General features: G+C 51.5%; 1 protein-coding gene and 1 pseudogene across 2 annotated transcripts in view; both read right to left on the reverse strand.

Moving 5' to 3' along the window:
• Window positions 1-829: 829 nt before the first annotated feature.
• SLC6A17 (solute carrier family 6 member 17) overlaps window positions 830-20,881 on the reverse strand; it is a 53,036-nt gene continuing 32,984 nt past the window's right edge. The window contains exons 7-12 of one of the 2 annotated variants that reach the window (XM_054446733.2): window positions 12,231-12,472; window positions 11,746-11,938; window positions 9,673-9,865; window positions 8,700-8,859; window positions 6,840-7,002; window positions 830-1,634 (exon numbers count right to left, since the gene is read on the reverse strand). In XM_054446733.2, coding sequence (XP_054302708.1) covers window positions 1,614-1,634; window positions 6,840-7,002; window positions 8,700-8,859; window positions 9,673-9,865; window positions 11,746-11,938; window positions 12,231-12,472 — 972 coding nt within the window. In that variant the 3' untranslated portion in view covers window positions 830-1,613. Of the gene's footprint in view, window positions 1,635-2,311; window positions 6,364-6,839; window positions 7,003-8,699; window positions 8,860-9,672; window positions 9,866-11,745; window positions 11,939-12,230; window positions 12,473-20,881 lie in introns of those variants that run through there. The other variant, XM_054446725.2, reaches the window with a different exon arrangement.
• Window positions 2,312-4,600, reverse strand: LOC129011611 (uncharacterized; annotated as a pseudogene).

A 20,881-nucleotide genomic window follows, 5' to 3' on the forward strand; every position in this document is an offset into this window, starting at 1 on the left:
GTATGGTTGGCGACAGACCCATGATTCAAACCACTCATGCCACCCGCCCTGGGGCAAACCTGAGGCAGAAGCAGTGGCCTCGCCTGTCCTCCTGCATGCCCTTCTCATCCTCCTCCGACTGCTCCCTCCACCCAGGGCCCAAACTTAACCACTCATCTCCCCACCAGAAATGACCTGCTGTGTGTCCCAGTTCTGTGTCTCTAAGCTGATATCCCCTCAGGAGAAAGCTTCCACGCAGGAGCTGGTGACTGATGACAAAGATCCCTAACACTCTAGAATCAGCCCATTACATGGGCAGCCAGACTCTCCCCATTCCCCATCAACAAGGGAGGCTTCTGTGTGCCCTCCCCTTTATTTGGGCAGATGCTGTGACCCACAGAAGATGGTAGAGGTACTGTGCCATTTTCCAGCCCCAGGCCTTAAAAACCTGGCAGCTTCCACCTCCTGTCTCTTGAAATGGTCTCTCTGGGGACCTTGAGCCCTTCAGTCAGAAGTCTGGCCGAGTAGCCATGCTGGAGATGCAGCTGTAGGTGCTCACTCTGGCCGGCAGGCTCAGCTGAACTCAGTCTTCCAGCCATTCTCACTGGAGTGCCAGGCATTTGAGTGAATGTGAGGGCAGCTGCCTTGGACCCTCCAGACTAGTTCGCTGCTAGTTGAATATCACTGAGTGACCTTGGTTGCCACCAGAAGAGTTGCTCAGACAAGTCCTGCCTGAATTCGTTACTCACAAAACTGCGAGATAGGATGGTTGTTTTAAGCCACTCAGATTTGGAGTAACTTGGAACACAGCAATAGATAACTGGACCAACATGTGTTATCTCATCGAATCTATTTATTATGTCTGTTTTACAGACTAGGACATTGAAGCTCAGAGCGATTAAATGACTTGCTCAAGGCCTCCCAGGAAGCAGGAAGCTGGGTGGCATTTGAACTTGAACTTGAGAAGTATGACTCTAGAGCTCCTTCAAACCAAAGCCCTTGTTATGCTGCATCTTGGCGGATCTGTGTGCCCCTCCTGGCAGGAGGGCTTGCATCTCAACCAAAAACATTACCTTCAACCAAAAGACTGAATACTTTACAAGGAGTGACTTTTCCAGCACCAGGCCGTTTCCCGGTTTGAAAGATACATGGGGAGATGTGGAGTCATAGGGCCGGGCCCCTCCCTCTGCCAAACTCAGGACAGCAGGGGCTGATTTTATCTTTATTAATCTATAGCTGGCATGGAGCCTGTCCAGGGTGGGTACGTAATAAATGTTTTTTCAACAAATGAACTGACCCACAAAGGAATAAATGACAGAGAGGAGAGGAAGGCAAGCAGGCTGTGATCTGGCGAGAAAAGTTTTCCTGCCATCTGGTGGCTATTCCTGGAACAACACTTTCTATGGCAAGAGAAGAAAATGGCAGGTTCCTTCAGGGTCCTTCGCTGTGTGCGTCTGAGTGCAAGCAGCATCATTCCAGCCTGGAGCTGGGTGGGGTGGGGGTGAGGCCTCCTCCAGGAGCCAGACTTCTTGTTTCTTTCAATGTCGGTGCTCCTAGAGGGTGAGGCAGGAAGAAGAGCTTCCCCAGCCACCAGCACATTCCATTCTTCACAGTGCTGAGTATTCAGTGGGTGTTTAATACATGAATACTTGGGGCTGGAATGTTAGAACAGAGGTGATGTCAGATCCCCTAGTTCATCTTTACCTTCTACTGAAGTTTGCAAAAGGGATAGCTATCTTGAAGAGAGGGGCAGAACTTTAGAATATGCCTGTTCCAGGGGAGCCTACCCCCCCAGCACCCAAGAGAGTCCTGGTCCTCGCTCTCAGACCTCTGAACACTGGCACCTTCCCACCCCTGTCCTTCCCTGAGGTGGGCCTCCACACACCCTGCCCTTGCCAGACTGACAAGTATAGCTTTTCCTGGTAGTCAGGTGGGACAGGAGTTTCCCCTACATGGTCCTCTAAGAGACCACCAAATACCATCCTCTTTTCAGATGCAGTTTCACCTGGAAAAATGTAGACAGCAAAGAATCTCCCTTAGGAAACGGTTGCAAAGATGACAGGAAATTAGACATGTGGAATCGCTGGACCTCAACAGGGCCCTCTACAAGTGCGTGCATTGTTAATACCTAGGACAATTCCTAGGAAAATACAGATATGAACCTGTGCACACTCCCCGCGCTGCTCCTCAGCCAGCCAGAACCCACAACCCCCCCTCAGCAGTCCTGTCCACCCATCCCAGTTCAAGCTTTTCACCCCAAAGCTTCCCGCAGGATCCTTGGCCACCCTTCCCTCTCCCTCCTTGCAAGAGCAGGTGAGAAAGGCAAGAAGGGTTTGGTAAGAACAGACACTTTATTGCACACCATGGTGGGGGAGAGAGGAAGAGGGGTCTACGGTGACAATGCCTCATCCCCTCCCCTGGGCTGAGTGGTTTTGACCCAGGGCTCTGACCAGCCACGGGACACATGGACTTGAATTGTTCTGAACTTATGCCAGAACCCAAACTGACGGCCTGGTGTGTATGCTTGGGTCTGTACAAAGCAGAGCTTTCAATTAGAAGGGGCCCTAGGCCCCCTCCCCCAGCCAAAGTCATCGGGCCCCAGTGAAGCAGCAGACCTCACATTTCAGGGCCTATCTGAAGGATCCAGGGATGCTCAGGGAGCCAGGTTCATTCTAACTGGTTTAGTTTCCAGCTCTTTTCACAGTGGGGAGTACTCTGGGGGAGTGGGGTGGGGGGTGGGGGTGAGGAAGGGCAGAAAAGCAGCCCCTCTCCCTGGTAATACTGCAGGCCTGTGCAGTGCCTGGGACCATGGCTCCTGGGCCCCAGCCGCATGCCCACACAGGCTGACTCGGAGCGGGGGTTCTCCTGGCACTGGGAAAGCAGCAACCCCTGCACATGTATTGCTGGAGGGCAGAAGCCGACCTCACTGGCATTAACTGATTTGCCCTACCTGTTCAGCCACCATCTGGGCCTTGGGCTTCATGTTGCCTCAGTGAGGAGGGCGGAAGGCTCCCTGAGCAAGAAGCTGGTGATGGGGCTGGAGGGCAGGCACAGGTAGGGGATCAGGGGACTGTTGACTCTTTCAGGCACATCCCTGCCCTGGAGTTCCCTCTGCCTTCTGGTGGGCACTGTGTGGACAGCACCAAAGCCAGTGGGGGTGGGGACCCTGTGAAGGGACTTGGGGACCTGGTCCTCTCCTGCTACCTCCTGCTCCTCCAGGATTCTGGGGCTGGATCTTAGCTCATCAGGTGACCCCACCTGCCTTTGACTCCAAAGGCGTCAGAAGCACAGTGGGGAGGGGGCAGGCGGCCCTTTTCAAACACTGTCAGGACTGCGTCAACGGCAAATGCAGCAGTGCTATGAGATCCCTCTTGGGGTCTCGCCATCTTAAGAATCCTAGTACTTTTCCTCTGGAGAAGAGCTAGCGATTCTACTGGGAACAGCAAGAAGCTGACTGGTAAATAAATTTGAGGATTTTTTTTTTTTTTTCCCCTTAACGCCCTCCTTCCCTGTTTCTGGCAAACCCAGTGGTGTGAAGGCAATGAGTCACCAGCAAGAAACACATGCCTTTCCCCATAGCAGGGGGCTCCCGAGGCACCCTGCCGGCCCTGAGGCTCCCGATAGAGCCAAGAGGAGGAGGAGGAGGCAGGGGGAGGAAGCGTGGTCTTCAGGAAGGTGGTGAACACTGGGAGTCACAGATCAGCACGCTACACACACCCACACTCACGTATGTGCACACCATACACACAGCACGCACACACACACCCCGAGCTCTAGGCCCTACGTCTAACACACAGCAAAGACACAGCAAAAGGCTACAACGAGCACTAGCACGCCCACACCTAGCAAGCACACAGCCCCAGCTCAGCCCCTCCCGCTGGGGCCTGGCCCAGCCACACGCTACAAAATTAAAAATATATCAAATATACAATGAAAATAGATCTGTACAGCACTGAGGATGAAAATAGTCCACCAGCCACAGTATAATATTGGGTTTGTCATTTAACAGCATTTACACCCACATGTACAGAGTGAATATACAATAGAAACAGAATATATAGAAGAGTATATATAGTAGAATGTCTCTCCTGGGGCTTTGCTTTTCCTGTTGCTAATTCTGCTTGGGATTTGGCAAGGGGCCAGGTAGGAGGTGTTGTCAGGTGAGGGGGCCTATGGGGGGATGTTGTGCCCCAAAAGCTCATCTCTTTGGGGAGATGTGGGTCTCTCTCTCCCCTCACTCAGGAAAGACAGGTAGGGCAGAGGGGGCTAGAAAGGGGAAGGTGTAGAAGAGGGATGAGTAAGGGAGATGGCAGGGTTGGGGGATAGACCGCTCCCAGGCTTGGGGGAACAGTAAGGAACTCGGGGGTGAAGGAGGGGACCCTGATTCTGGTCTGTCCCTCCAGGTCCTAAGAGCAATCTGAGCCACAAGAGTGACTTGCGACCCTTCGTGAGGGTGTCCGGGTTGAGCACTGTGGCCCGTTTCTGCCCTGCCCACCAGAGCTCTCAAAGATGGAGCCAGTATTCCCTCCTTTCTCCTTCCTTTCCTTCCCTCCCCCACCCCATCCATCCATCCATCCATCCATCCATCCATCCATCCATCCATCCATCTCTCTGCAGACATTTACTCTTGGGTCAGGTTCCTCCCTGGCTGCACTCTGAGAATGGGTTCTCTTCCAGAGGAGGCCCTGAAGGTAATGGCAGGTGGGGTCGCTGTTGTCAGCTGCAGCCTTCTGCACAGGCTGGCCTCCATCCTGAAGACCAGCCCTTGCCTTTGGCAGCCTCTACTGTCCACAGCACTGCCTGTGGCACTGGCTACTATGGGCCAGGAAGGCTTGAGAAAGGTTTCCACGGTGTCTGCACATGATGTGCACACTGGGTGGCTGTGCTTGTGTAATAAGGAGAGTGAGTGGCGGCTCAAAGGGGCAGTGAAATTCTCTGTCTTTCCCCAGGAATGAGGGTTCCTGGGGATAAGCCCCTGAACTCTGGGGACCCCTGTTCCAGGGGAAAAGCTGCCACTAGACAGAACATTGGACCCCAGGTGAGGAGGGAGGGGAGTGTGCTTCACAACTGTGCTCCAAACCATCTAATTTGTGCTAGGAACCAACAATTTGTGCTCTGGAAACCTCTCCTTGCACTATCCTTCTCTCTCCAGGAAAGAGGCAGAGGCCACCACTGTGGGCTGGGGAGGGGTGCTGGGGACAGGGAGATGGCTAAGCCCTAATTGAGGTGAGGAAGGTTCTGGTCCCGGTCACTGCACTCCCAGACAAGATGCAGGAGCACACACCACCCACCCCAGGCAGGGCTAAGGACATGGGAAGATTCCACCCAGGGACCAGGGCAGAGGAGGTTCCTCACCTTCTGCTACCAAGGCTCATGCTGAAGCTGAGGGCAGCACATACTTCAGAAAACAGAACTTGGGGCTTCTGCCTAGGCCCTCCCAAGTCTGAGCCCTGAGCCCTGGCACACCTGCTCCCACCCTCCGCCTTCAAGCAGGTAGCCTCTTGGACCAGGAGCAACCCCGTCTGGGCTGGGCAGGATGGTGTCCTGTTCTCATGGCAGAGTGAGCCAAAGTCCGCTCTCCTTCCCCGGCCCCAAGGCTTCTCACCACCACCATCTGGCAGTTCAGGGAACCCCAGAGCCGTAAGAACTGCAGGTGGCAAGTTACAGGGAGAGAGGGAGGTGAGCAACTACTGCAGTGGCCACTTGGAATCTCCCATGGACTGGGAAGCAGGACTGATGGGTTGTTCCAATTACATGGCTGCAATTGGCGGAGGCTCTTGGAGGGCTAGATGAGTGGGGTCCTAAATTGGGAAACAGAGCTGCTTCCAGCCTCCTGCTCAGGGCTAGGGAGCAGAGTCTACTGGGACTGAAGAGGGGAGTGAGGCAGGGCAGACCCTCTCTTCTTGGGCAAAGGGCCTGGCCTGGGCCTGGTGGCCACCTCAAGGAAGAGGCCAGGCCTGGACAAATGGGCAGGTTGAGCGTTGGGGGGAGAGGCGGGCAGGGCTGGGGCAGTGGTCACAGCTCCGACTCAGGGGTGCTGGCCAGGAGGTAGCCGCTCCCATAGCGTCCATTGGGGTTACCGCTGGTCTCCAGGGGCGATGTGCTGCCGGGCCCCAGATAGGAACGGTGAGTGGGCATGGGGGAAGGTGCCTCACTGGGCACCTTGCTGAGGATGAAGCGGGTCTCATCGTTCTCCTCCAGGTTGGAGATGTCCTTCATCATGCGGCCCTTCTTGTAGGACACGGAGAGGGTGTTGGAGCCATCAGAGAGCAGGTGGAAGTGCCGCAGGACAAACACCACAGGGATTGGCAGCGTCGCCACGATGATGAGGGTGATCAGGAGCGCCATGGCCCAGTTGGGGAAATACAGGTAGCGCTCGGCAGCCTGCGGGTGGGCTGCCTTAAGGGCTGCTGCCGGCACTGTGACAGCCCTCCCCTCCCAGGCCCTCCAAGACTGCTCTCCTGCCCTCACCCATGGCCTTCCACTCCTCTCCCCTCCCACCATCCCGGCCAGGCACAGCCAAGGATGGGGGTGTACCTGGTCACCTTGGTGAAAGGGTCTAGGGTGGTTTCTCCTATTATAAAATGGACTAATTCCACTCCACAGGCATGGAGAGAGAATATGGGTTAGAAAGACTGGATAAGTGCACTAATCTTTCTGAGCCTCGGTGTCCCCATTTGTGCTACAGGGATGATGCCACTTCTGTCTTTGGGTTGTTGTAAGATTGAGCTTTAGGTGTGAGGCACCCGGCAGGGCCTGGCACATAGCAGCTGCCCTAGAAAGGTGTATCCCTATCAGTGGTTGCATTAAAGGCCTGAGAAGATGCAAATGTCCCTGGGGTTTGGGTCCCCACCCCTCACCTCCTCCTTGATCCAGGCGCTGTAGCCCGGGGGCGTGACCCCCAGCTGGATGATGCTGGCTGTGGTGAGCACAGCCATGCATAGCGGAGACACGAACTTCCACATGTAGAAATAGAAGCGGTAGGGGCGGAAGCCCAGCATCTCCGTCAGCTCCTGCATGAACCTGCCAGGCATAGCAGAGGGTCCAGCAGTTGGCATCCCTCAGTCACACCTCCCTCTTCCCTCATCACCATCTCCTCCAGAAAGTCTTTGTTTCCCAGTCCCTCCCTCCTGGGCTCTTCTATTCTTCACATTCAGTGCTCATTGTGTGTGGTCTGGCTGGCCTCTGGGAAGGCTCTACTGTCCTCCTCTAACCTCCTCTGATTCCGTCACATCATACCCCACCCAGAGATATGACAGGGCCCACCAGACACACCCTGGGCAGGTGCACGTCTGTTCTATGTATAGACAGCTTGTGTGTTCAGGGAGTGCCTAGCCCTTTCACACTGGCCTGGCTGAAGGCTCCCCCTGCTGGAAAAGCAGTAGAAGTGCACTTCTCTAGAGTCCAAAGGTAGAGAGCTGCGCTGACTCAGGGGTTTCTCACCAAGGGGTGAGCAGAATTCCGGAGGGCAGGCAGGCTTGTGCTTGAATGGCATACAAAAGAATCATCTTTACCTCAATAACCCCTAACTGAAATCTTGCATTACTTTCTATTATATTATGAATGCAAGCAAACACAGTAGCATTAACAATACCTGTGACTGTCACCAATAGATTAAATTATATTTTCATATTACATCCCAGTTATTGAAAACATTGAGTCATCGTTGATTTTCACCACTACTTCAAAGTTACCACTGTTATTAGATCTATAGCTAGATCTTGTAACAATGCATTAAAAATAAAGTGCTCATACATTACTATATCACAAATTTTAAACAATATTTCGCTATTTTTCGATATAATAAGTTTCTTATATAACCCTACACATTTTATCTTATGCATTTAAAGTAACATACAGGGACATCACCAGACTGCCGAAGGAGTCCGGGATACAAAAATCAGCCAGAGTCCTTTGTGGCAGTGTCTTACAGCCCTGGCCCACAGTGGGTGGAAGCAGAGGAGTGTCCTTCCCCCAACTCCCTGTCCCCTCCTGTGCTCTCCTAGGAAGCAGACGGCCCCTGTGAAAGAGCCCCACTGCCAAACCAGGTCCAGGCATCAGGGAGGGTCAGACCAACTGGGTTAGTGGAGGTGGGTCTTGCCAAGGACAAGGACAAGGACAATGTGATCATGGTCGATGCTGAGTGAGTCAGAGAGACCTAGTTCTAGAACTCCTGGGAATACGTATTTGCCCTAACATGAGGGATGAGGCCAAGAGTTTACAGTAAGTGTACAACTGCCCTAGGCTTAGGCTGTGAGACCCAATCCTTTCTTAGAGCTGAATCCTCTTACCCTGCACGACCCCAAACTTGGGGCCAAAATCACACCTCATCTCATACCCTTATCTAGGCCCTTACAATTGTGAACCAGGCTGCTGAAGTCTACATGTTCTCTGAAGGCAAGGGCCTCTTGTAGACCCATTAAGCCCTTCACAAAAACTTAACAGAATTCTGAAGAGTTGGTACCCAGGAAAGGTGCTGTGGTAATTTAAGGATGATGCCAGGACCTGTACCCAGGACACCCAGTCCTCAGACTGGCTCTGTTTCTCCCTGGACAAGTGGCCTTAGGCAGCCATGTCCTTGCACTACGCCTCAGTTTCCCTAAATGATCTGTAAGGGCACTTTCAGCTCTGCCATTGTGACTCTATGATCTGCCTCTCCAGGGAGTCATGATAGGACAGACCCCTCCTCCCGTCCCACCTTTCCCCCATGTTCCTCTTACTTCTTGGTTCCATAAATCCAGGCCACAGCGATGTTCTCAAGGATGACGATGAGAGTGAGTGGCAGGGTGGCCGAGTAGTCATCGAACATGGTGACAAAGTAGTTTCCAGAGCGCTGGACGAACAACAGCCCCACGAGGAATGCAAAGACACAGCAGCCCACTACAGAGAGCCGGGAGGCCGGTTTGGGGACAAAGGTGCAGGGTGGGTGGGGCCCTGGGGGTCTCGGCGGCACCCAGGCCCCTCCCATCACATCCCTCCCCCAAGCATGCCTGCAGCCCTCCTGCTAGCAGGCCCAGTCCTGAACGAGGGATCCAGATGCTCAGGTTCTGAGCCCCACTCTACTAGTAGGGGAGCACCTGAGGAAGGCATTGTGTCTAACTTTCATCCCATGCCTCTGCCCCAGCACAGTGCCTGGCCCGTGGCAGGTGCTCTACTTAATTGCTGTATTTAACTTAAATGATTCATCTGATTGTTACCAGTCTTTTTCTCCACCTCAGTTTCCCCATTTGAGAACAGAAAGATACCCCGCTCTAGGGATGCAGATGAGAGGTATCCCTCTATGGGCCCTAGATCAACTCAGCAGACCCCAAAGGGAACTGTGGACACAGCCCGGGACCGGAGTGACAAAGATGGAACAGGGCACAAGGCCAGTGAGCGCCCCTGCCCAAGACAACTCAGCACCCCTGCCCAAGACGACTCAGCAGGCCCTTGGGGAGAGGGGCAAGTGAACTAACAAAGGGGCCTAGATGCAGGCCTCCCGGCTCATGTTTGCTCCAGATTTCCAAGTAGCTTTCTCTTCCTGGCTTGTGAGTGCTAATCACTGAGTGGCACAGCCAGGCTCCAGCTGTGTCCCAGTGTGGGGTGGAGCCTTCTGGGTGTGGGGTCATGAAGGACCCAGTCAGAAGCCAGAATGGAATTGTTGTCCACAAGGGCAGCCTGCAGAGCCTGGGCATGGGGGCAGGGAGGAGTTACCTGTGAACATCTCCTTGGGCACCTTGAAGGTGTCGATGATGGGCGTGGTGATACCCGCCATGGTCCCGATCATGCTGCCCAGGCCCAGGTTGATAAGCATCAAGAAGAACATGACGGACCAGAACGGGGAGGCGGGGAAGTGCGTCATGGCCTCAGTGAAGGCGATGAAGGCCAGGCCTGTGCCCTGCACGGACTGAAGGTGGGGTGGAAAGCAGGGCCTGTGAGGTCACCCCTCCCGGGGGAGCCCACCGCTTCCTTCCCTCTGCCCTTCGAACTTTTGGAATAACTATTCCCTCTTTCACAGGGGTTCCCACCTCCACCTAAATCCTGTTGGTTTTGGCCTGTTGATTTCGAACTTTAGAAGGCATTGGAATCCCCTAGAGGTAGCTCAAAAACACCAACTTGGGAGTTCACCTGTGGGACCTGGAATCTACAGGTTGTACTAGGAGCTTAGGTGATTCAAATGAAGATGCTCACATTTAGAAATACACCCAGCTCAGGACCCTGCTCCTCTAAGATGTCTTTCCTGATTGCTCCAGCTACACTGTGGCCGCTCCCAGCTCAGAACTTCTGAACTGCAGATCTTCATGCAGTGGTCTCAGCCTTGGCTCTCAACGGAAGCACACTAGAGCCTTTAGAAACACCGACACCTGGGTCTCACCCCAGGGACAATGACTGGATGGTCTGGGGTGAAGCTGGGTGTCGGAGTTTTTTTTAAAACAAACAAAAAAAATGCAGGAACTCTATTGGGTAGCCAAGGTAGAGAATCACTGCTTTAATGCTTGGGCCATGCTTGTGGGTCCGGTGACCACACACTGCCCCCTGTCACTTACACGTTGCCCTGTAATGTTCAGTGATTGTAAGGGAACATTTCTTCCCCACTAAGTGAATGTATAATTCTTGTCATTTGAATGCTATCGGAGTTGTATGAAAACACTGCTATAAACCTAGTTTTATTCAGAGAACCAGGCCATGCTCATGAGAGAACCAGGCCATGCTTCAGAGAGTGTGAAAAGGGGAGGTCCTTTATGCTGCCAGTTACCTGGGGAAGAAACCAGGGCAGGGGGCCCGAGATTGGGCTCTTTTGCTCTTGATCCCCAGGGAAAGGGTCGGGGTGCAGGATGCTGCTCCCTCAGCATTAGGATGGTACCGTCCAATGGAGCTGACTTTTAACATGGAGCCCAGGGAAAGCACCCCCTTCCTTCCCCGGTCCCATGAAGGACAGGCTTGACCCAGGCTGATGGGAGCTGGCTCTGCCCCATGTGAGCCTTGGCTCCAGCCTGGTTCCCAAGATGCTGTGGGTATGTCCCTTTCCTGTTACCCCTTCTAACAGAACAGTCATTCTGAAAGTGTCCAGCTATGTAAGTATAAATAGAAGCAAGGTGTCCTAACTTGGGCCTGAGCATTGAGGAGGAGTCAGCACCCCCAGCACCACCCTAAAGTCTAAGTGTCATCACGGCGGTGAGATTGGAATGGGAACAGGTTGGGGAGGGGCAGAAGCATCAAGAGGTGATTCTGAGCATGGGCTCTGGACCCAACTAACTGGATTTGGACCCAACTAACTGCCTCTCTCACTTACTAGTTGTGAGACCTTGATCAAGCCCCCCATCTCATAGGCTACTCATCTGTAAGGTAGGGAACGATATGAATACTCAACTCATAGAGCTGTCTTGAGCGTCAAAGGAGATAGACAGCAATGGGCAAACACTAACTTCAACACTTCTTTGATGCATACCATGTCTAGGCACTGTTCTGAGTACATTACCTATGGCAGTGACTGATGCACGAGAAGCCCACTCAGTAAATGGAAACATCATCCCATACACTTACTGTGACTTCTGAGAGGTGTGTGTCTGCCTTACTTCTTGTCTAGGCTCAAGCCTACCTCTGGTCAGGGACTTTGGCCAATACCTTTCTTCCCTTTCACTCCCTCTGGACACACAGCAGATCCTTGCTTACCAAGTAAACTAATGACTACCTGTCAGCATCCTAAGGCCTGAGCCCAAGCTCCTGCCGGCCACAGCTGCTCTCTGGGTTCCTGCCTGTCCTGGGAAGGGCAGCCTGTCCCCGCACCTTGTCCAGCTCGTCCTCCAGAAGGCAGGGGTCAAGGCCCAGGGCTGAGAACTGGTCCTCCTTCACGGTCATGATGACATTGTACATCTCCATGTAGTCCTTTGTGGTCAGGTGGGAGAAGTTGACGTGGGGTGGGATGAGGTCCCGGCTCAGGACGTTGGTGTTAAGGTACCCTAGGATTTTCTCAGCATTCCTGCAGCACAAAACCGAGAGGGCCAGGTAAGAAGGCAGGGGTGGGCAATGGGTGAGATCCTGGAGGCTCCTCCCAGGCACCCAGGTGGGACCCTCATGGGTCACTGACAGAGGCATCTCTGAGCTTGTCCTTGTGGCCCAGAGCTGGGGACAGAGAGTGCTCCTCTGATCTCCATTCCGCAGCCTGAGTGGAGGGGACCTCTCTCCCCATGCACACCTGCGCCCCCACCCCCGCACACTCCCAGGTAAGGTAGACAGAGAGAAGGAGGGACGGGAGGAGAGATGCCACCTACTCGACCACACACTTCTCATTCATGATGTTGGCCTTGAAGCCCAGCACAGCAAACACCACAAGGGTGGCCAACACTGACGTGAAGAAGTTGATGAAGGACACCAAGGCGGCATCGAAGTGGCAGTTGTTGTCCTGCTTGTTGTAGCTGGAGAAGGCAATGACACCACCAAAGCCCAGGCCCAAGGCAAAGAAGACCTGGGTGGCTGCCTCCCGCCACACCTGGGGGTCCAGCATCTTGTCCAGCTATGGCAGAAGACCAAGGCGAGGAAGAAAAGAGACACAGAGAGGATGGTTTTATTCATGTGCACACCCCCTTTCTCACATGCACACCCCCTTTCTCAGCCTCAACAGAGTTCAGAGGCAGCAGCCCATAGTGGTAAGAAACTGAGCCTCAGTTTCCCCAATACGCAGATCACAAGAGTATCAACTTCAGAGGATGACTGTGAGGCCTTGGTAAGACAACATCAATGCTGAATGCTTACATAGTAATTTAACTGCCACCATGGCTTCCCATTCAGACATCATACTAAGGAACATCGTCAAGGCCATCACATATGGTCATGTAGTACACAGCTCTAGAGAGTGCCATTCACTTGGACTACAGTGTGACAGGTGCCTCCTAGAGTCCTGCAGTGAACAGCTTGCACAGCAGCACAAGAAAACTGAGAATACCAGAATCTCCACGACGCCTTCTCCACCTCAAACTCCTCTACCTCATGAAAGGAAAAAAAACCCAAACCACCTGCTTTTCCCCACCACCACCCAACCTGAAGCACAGAACCTAGACAATTCCTGGAGAAAGGGCCTCCGCCTAAGCTTCCATCTGCCCTCACACCTGACAGGAGCCTGAACTGCAACAGCATTTGGATGGCATGGAGCAATTTCCAAAGCCCCTTTCCAACCTATTTTCCTTTTACTGTTTGTTCCTTGGGGCAGGGACCAAGCCTTGGACCCAGCACAGAGCTTTAGAGTCTCAGACAGATCCAGATCCAAATCCTGACTCCCATCTTTAAATGGCTATGAAGCCTTCGGTAAGTGGCACTGACTGTGTTATGAGCTTCAGTTTACTCATCTGAAAAAAGAGAATAGTAATAGAGTCTCGGAGTGAATGTGAGGATCAAATGTAAAGCAACAAGTAATGCCTGTACATAGCGGCACTCAATCCCAACAGAATGACGCTGACCTCGTCAGGACAGGGTGTTTTGTGTTTTGCAGGGGTGCAGGAAGCAAGGATTACTATTCACATTTTTAAAGGGTAAACTGAGACCCCAAAGATGAAATTACTTGCTCAAGGTAATGGAGCCGGTTAGTCGGGGCAGAGTGATAACTAAAATATAGATATTCTGGGCCAGGCCCCCGCCCCCGGCCCCAGCACCAACTCCTGACTCAGTTTTTCTATCACCTATACTCTCTAAAGCATTTTCCCCTGCGACCTTTGCTGCTGAGGTGAACCTAAGTGACCTCACTCCAGACAGACTAAGGAGGCAAGGAGCCAATTAAGAGAGTTTACTTCCCTGTGGTGACAAGCCCTGTGTGGGTCCTGGCCCGGCTGCCCCTTCTGAGTACCTGTGGTAAGTCCTCACCTGAACAGTGAGGTGTTGGACTTTAGGGTCCGTCTGGACTTTAGTTATCTTTAATATCACAGCCCTAAATAACATCCAGGACACAGGGCCCACCTGCCACCATCTCAGCAGCTTCCTAGGCATGTCTCAACTCCTGGCAGCACTCCAACAGCTGAGATGTTGGCAAGCTCAGAGGGCTGGCAGAGCAGTGAGGCTGAGGGCAGCACCCCCATGCTGAGAGGAAAGAGGTGGGGGACGGTAGTTGAGCCTTTGAGCTTCAGGGCCTGGGCACAAATGGAGACCCAAAAGGACTGTCTGATCAGACAGCATGTGTACTCCAGGGGAGATTAAGGTCCCCCATCCAGCACAAAATAAGTAAAACCATCTTTAGTCCACCAAGAAAGCCCAGAACCCAGGCCTTAAGGATCTAAGGGCCCCTTGGCATCCATGAGGAGACCCTCTCCCCAGTCCACCCCTGTGTACTTATTAGGTATAAGGTGTCAAGGCCTCCCTGTGGTAATGACATGTAGCCACTCATCCATCAATCTCTGAGCACCTGCTGTGGGCCAGGCCTGGTGCTAGGCGATGCAGAGGCCATGGGGAACAGAGGCAATCAGGGTCTCTGAGTTTACATTCTAGTTGGAGAGAGACACATTGGTCAAATGATCCCACGAACAAATGTTAAATTGCAAATGTGACAAGGGCTGTGAAGGCTGGGCACCCGGTGCTCGGAGAGCCCATAAGAAAGGGATTTGAACAAGTTGGGAGGCCAGGCAAGGCTTCCCAGAGGAAGGGGTCCTCAAGCTGACATTTGAAAGCTGATGAAAGCGAGGCCACACGGAGAGGGAAGAGCATTTGGGAAGAAGCGTGGACAGAGGTCCTGAGATAGGACAGAGGATGGTGTGTAAAAGGGAATGGAAGGTGCCAGGGTGGCTGAAGCAGTGAGGGCGAGGTGGGGGTGGCACAGGTAGGGCTGGGACAGGAGAGAAGTTAGATCAAAGGCCTGTACAGATCCTGTCTTCACCCTAAGAAACCACCTAACCCAAGAAGCCACCAAGGGGTTTAAAGAAGTGGGGACACAATCATGTGCATTTCCAAAAGAAATAAGTGGATGCAGCAGACCTTTGAGGAAGCAGCTTCTGGGGTCCAGGCTGGAGGAGACAGTGGCTTTGCTAAGGGGCTGGGTGGTGCCAATGGAGAGATCTTCACAGGACAAACCAAGGAGACCTTCAGGATGGACTGGAGATGGGAGATGCTGGAGAGGGAGAGGCCGAGGTGAGGGCCATGTCTCTGGCCTGCATACCTGAGCAGGTGGAGACGGGGACAGTGGGAGAGGAACAGGTCGATGGTGTTGGGCAGGGAGGATCAGGACATTAGTTCTAGAAAGGTTGAGCTGAATGTGTCTTTAAGACATCTAAAATGAAATGCCAAGTGGTCCGCTGGACAGATGAGCCTGGAGTCAGAGAGAGGCAAGCTGGAGACAGACTTTCTGAGTAGCAGGTGTGCTGGCAGGAGCTGAGGCTGTGGCGGTAGTTACAGAGGGATAAGAAGCAAAAGCCTGCTCCTATCTCCAACACTGAATGCAGGGAAGAGGGAGAGTCTCCTGAAAGGGAGTCAGAGAAGGAGAAGCAGCAGAGGCAAGAGGAAAACCCAGAGCCTGGAGGAGGAAGGGTCAGTGCTGCCAGTGAAAGACCCTGAGGGAGTCCGCACAGGAGGCCGCAGGGGGCTTCAGAGGCTTCCTCAGAGTTGCTCCCTGGCAAGAAGCCAGGGGAAGTGAAGAAAGGAGAGAGGCAGAGGGGAGGAAATGGAGGCAATGTGGGTAAGCAGGTCCTCGGAGAAGCAAGACTCGGATCAGGAGGAGAAGGGCAGTATCAGGAGAAGGCTATGAAATCAACAGAGGGTTGCATTTTTATATGTTGTCTTGACTTCTTTTTTGTTTTTGTTTTCAGTGGAGTGTCTTGAAAAGCTGGAGGGTAGGGATCGGGGTGTGGTGGGAAGCTATCCTCCATAGGACCACCCTTGGGCTGCTCATTTGAGAAAGGAGGGAGGGAGGACAGGATGGGGCAGCTGCAGGCAGGTTTTATGGTCGGTTTCTGTCTCTGTCATCTGAGGGAGTTTCTTGGCAGCTTCTGTTTTCCCTGTAAAGCAGGAGGTAAAATCATCTGCTGGGGATGAGTATGCCGGAAGGAAGGTCAGAGGGTGTGAAGGATTGGAAGGGTTTAAAATAGCCACAGAGGAGCATGGGAAAGCCAAGTGACCAGAGAAACAGGGCAGGGCTGTCCTGTACTGCTGGGGGCCCACCCCCTTGCATAGGCGGATGTCTGGTTTTTAAAGTAAGATGAAATGTTACCTTCTTTACAAAAGTAATACAGGCCCACGGTTCCTTATCTAAAAGCCCTGGGGGCCGACTGGTTTTGGAATACAAACTTTTGTTTCGCATTTAATTTTAGAAAGGTAATGTGATGCATATGCTACTTAATTACATATCACCCCCAGCGGGGTCTGGGGCAGCACCCTGTAATCAAACACGTTAGTATTTCTGCAGCAAAATATGAATATTCACACCAAGTGAATCAATAAAGACTATAAATAGCCTCACATCTGTGCAGGTCATTTTGCTTCCAAGTGAGTTCTGGAGGATCAAAAGCAAACCAAACCAACTTTTGTTTTTCATGGCTATTTGGATTTTGGTATTGTGGATAAGGAAATGGGGGCCTGTACTGTGCCTAGTAGAAATTTGGAGAATAGAAAAGGAGAAGAAAATAATTATAGTTCCACTGGGAAAGGACTTGTGTTAATTCCCATCTCTTGGGTGAGTTTTTGAAAAATAATTTTTCAAGAATGCTCCAGAAATGGGCATAAGGGTGACTTATGCCTGGAAGGCATGCTGGCTGGCCTCCTCTGGTATTCGCAAATATCAATCACAACAGCTCTACCACAATCTGCTGGAGCCTGGGCGCTTCTCCTAGGCTAGAAACCAGCACCTCATGGGAGGGCTCTGAGCAGTTTGGTGAGTTCTAACTAGGAAGAATTATGAAGTTTTCTAAAAGAAGGTATGTTGAGATGATTAAATCAAGTTTAGCCTAAAGCTGCCTCCTTACATATTTTAAGTTTGGCCTAAAGGTTTCTCTGTACATCATGAACTATAAGAAGTGGAGGTGTAAACAGACCGTAGCCTACTCTTGTGCCAATCACTGAGTTTTGGCCAATCAAATGTGGCCAACTGTTCGAACCGACTTCAAATAAGGCAAACGCCAAGCTGTGACCAACCCAGCTGTTTCTGTACCTCACTTCCGTCTTCCGTAAGTCACTTTCCTTTTTCTGTCCATAAATCTTCCATCACATGACTGCACTGGAGTCTCTGAACCTACTCTGGCTCGGAAGGCTGCCTGATTCGCGAATTGTTCATTGCTCAATTAAACTTTTACATTTAATCTAGCTGAAGTGTTTGTTTTTGTTTTTGTTTTTGTTTTTTTAACAAGATGAACATAGCTCTGGTCACGTCGCTTGCATGCTGAAAAATATTTGATGGTTCCCCACTGTCTTCTAGAAAATCTTTTTCCATTCCTTTATGTTCTGAACATTCTACATGCAGGTAACTTACTCCTCTTCAAAAGCATGACGGTCTTTCACACCTCTGGCCTTTGCCTAAGCTGTAATTTTTTCCTGAAATTCCCTTCCTCCTACTCACTTTCTGGTAAACTCTACAAATTTCTCAAAACCCACCATGAATATCATTTCTTCTTTAAAGTTTTTCCTAATTGCCTCTGGTCCTTGAGCTCTCACAGCTCTTGTCAATACCCGCGTCACAGGTTTATGTGTCTCGTCTTCCTTTCAACACTTTGTGCTTAGGGGTGGAGCCCATCTCCTCTCCTGTTTGTATGAACAGTGCCCGGCATGTGTGAGAGAAGGAAAGAGTCGGGAGCAAGAGAGAGAGAGATTAGACAAAAGCTAACCCTTTTCTATGAGTTGTGAGCTGAGCAGGAGGAACCAGACAAGGGGCTACAAAGTTGTACCAGCCTTTTGGGCTAAGATGCTGTCTTCTAGAATAAGAGGATGATCTTAGGACTTCAAACTTCTACTTTCTAAAACATGGCTATTTTAACACTGTCCTCATTTTATTATCCTTTCCTCTTCTCTTTCTTTCCTTTTTTTTTTTTTTTGGTAATTATTTCCTTTTTTATCTATGTCAATCATTTTTACAAAAAGGTCCAGACTACCTGTGAGACCCAAATTCATATCATCATTAAGATTTCCATCACACCCTAAACCTAAAAGGTTTAGGATAAATGAAGGTGTGAATAAATTCCTCAGCCTAGTCACACTTCAGGGTCAAATTTCATAAATGGAGACAGCCACTCCTGGGAAGATACCACAATCCCAAACTGCAGATCAGAGCTGGCCCTATATAGCTTGGAGATTTCTTGGAGAATGGAATATTCAACAACTTTGGATAGAACAAAAATTTGTTTGTTAAGATTGCTCTTTTTCCACTAAAAAATTATGGAATATTTATTATAAAATGTACAAAGGTAGAGAAGATAGTGTAATGAATAGCCATCACCCACATACGTATCACCCAGCAAATTGATGGAACCAAATCTGATGTTGATAGGGCCCAGGAAAGCATCTGAGGGTGAACTTGACCTTTGAGGAGAAAAGTGCCTGGTGCAGGTGGTCCCTGGGCACCCTCCCTTCCAGCCTGCAGCTCAGAGGTTTACTCTTGGTGATGGAGATGACCACAGATGCCCGGCGCTAATCTGGGGGTAAATTGAGCCTGGCACCTTCAGTACAGAATGCTTATTGTTCCTTGCATTTAAAGGGGCTCTTTCCAGGATTCCTGGGGTGATGGTGCATGATTCTAACAAACAGCAATAGAAGATGAACCCCTGGCCAGACTCAGAAAACCCTACACCCCTTCCAGGCATCAGGATGTGACTGCAAGAGGAGGATGAGCAATGGGCTTTTCCCTCAGAAAAGAAGGCTCACCCCCTCCTCGGGGTGTCTGCTCTAAAACAGAGGAACAGCTTCCTGCCAATTCTTCAGCATGATGGCTGAACTACTTCCTCACTCAGGGAAACAAAGTGTATCAAGGCATTTGACTCATGGGCATGATGATGCTTTTGAGTCCACAAGCAGCTGCTGAGCCCTAGCCTGAGCGCATGTGTGACAGGAGCACACACCTTGCTTCTCAGCACTGCTGTGCACCTGCTGGTGTGGAGCCAGCCGGGGCCACGAGGCACCAGATGGCACTGGAGCACTGGGCTCCTGCTGCCCAAGAACAGTGTCACCTTCACAAGGGACGAGGATAATAATAGCTAACATTTACCACATGCTCTCCACTTGCCAGGAGCAGTCCTAAGCACTTTCCCGACAACCCCGTTGGGGAGATGCCACTGTCCACCCCATCTTGCCATTGCAGAAACTGAGGCCCTGAGGGCAAAGGAACTTGCCCAACAACTGCTGAATGATGAGCTAGAGTCTGAACCAGATCGTCTGGCTCCAGAGCCCACGCTCTGGTAATGAGGCTGGGCCACCTTTATCATCCTGCTGAGAAGCCCTCTCTCTAACTGTGGGAGTCAAGAAGCTCCACCCCTAACCTCCACCCCTGGGCTTTCAGAACTTGCAGAGATCCCACTTCTCTTCTCTAGGAGTTGATACACACCCCTGATCCCTCGGTCTCCTTTTCCTCATCCCTGTATCCTGTAACACCTGGTTCTTCTTCTCCAGATGTACCCATGATGTCAGTTTCCTGTGTACCCGCCCGTGATATTTTATGCATATACCAGCAGTATACACAAACACATACATTACATACACATATACATACACGCACGTGAATATGTGTGGGTGTGTTCCTCTTTTTCCTTACTGTCCACACCAGAGTGGTCACAGAACTCTCCACACTTCTGGGGCCACTGCCCTTGCTCCCAGCCTCGGCACTTCCTCAATGTGCTAAGTTGGGAACCCACAGAGTCCCAGAGCTCCTGGCACACTGCCCCCTCTGCTCTTGCCCACTCACAGCCTCCTCCCTACAGTTATCCACCCTTTCTGTGCTTCAGTTTTCCCATCTGCACAGTGGTGATAATGAGAGTACCGACCTCTCCAGGGTTGTTAGGAGGTTTAAATGGATTAATATATGCAAAGTGCACACAAAAGTGCCTGGCACAGAGTAAGCACCATCCATTGTAAAACACAGGCTTGTGGGCCACGCGCAGTGGCTCACACCTGTAATCCCAGCACTTTGGGAGGCCGAGGTGGGCAGATCACAAGGTCAGGAGATCGAGACCATCCTAGCTAATATGGTGAAACCCCTACTAAAAATACAAAAAATTAGCCGGGCATTGTGGCACATGCCTGTAGTCCCAGCTACTCGGGAGGCTGAGGCAGGAGAATCGTTTGAACCCAGGAGGAGGAGGTTGCAGTGAGCCGAGATCGCGCCACTGCACTCCGACCTGGGCAACAGCGCGAGACTCCGTCAAAAAAAAACAAACAAAAACAAAAAAACAGGCTTGTATAATTGCCTCACTGATTGTTAGAAACAGCGTGCTTTCAGAGATGTTCAAATGTGAAAAACTGTCTATCTCGGAGTTGCAGAAGTGTTGGCGATCTCCATGCTGGAGAGTCCACTGCACACTCCTGACCCCTAGCCTCCAGGGGGCCCTTCGTGCTGCCCACACATTTCTCCCATCTCTTACACATTTACTTCACACTCACTCCTCCTTAGCTCTCCAAGTCCTCCTCCTCCCTTCCTGCTCTCAGACGATCACCTTGTCTCCTACTTCACTGTGAAAAATGACACAATCAGAAGAGAGTTCCTCCCCACAGCATCTCACCTGCCAGCGTCCATGCGCCATGGCCCAACCTTTCCCTCCTGCTACTATGGGGACTGTGTGTGGTCCTAGCTGAGACCAAATCTTTCAGCTGAGCACTGCAGTCTCTTCCTCCTGCTTATTTCTCCTCTCCTATAACATAAACTACCTCCTCTTTTTTGAATTTTTTAAGTGCACAATTCAATCGTTTTTAGCATATCACACTGTTGTGTAACTATTACCACACTCAATTTTAAAACCTCTTCATCACCCCAAAA

Source organism: Pongo pygmaeus, chromosome 1, assembly GCF_028885625.2.
Source record: "Pongo pygmaeus isolate AG05252 chromosome 1, NHGRI_mPonPyg2-v2.0_pri, whole genome shotgun sequence".
NCBI lineage: Eukaryota > Metazoa > Chordata > Mammalia > Primates > Hominidae > Pongo > Pongo pygmaeus.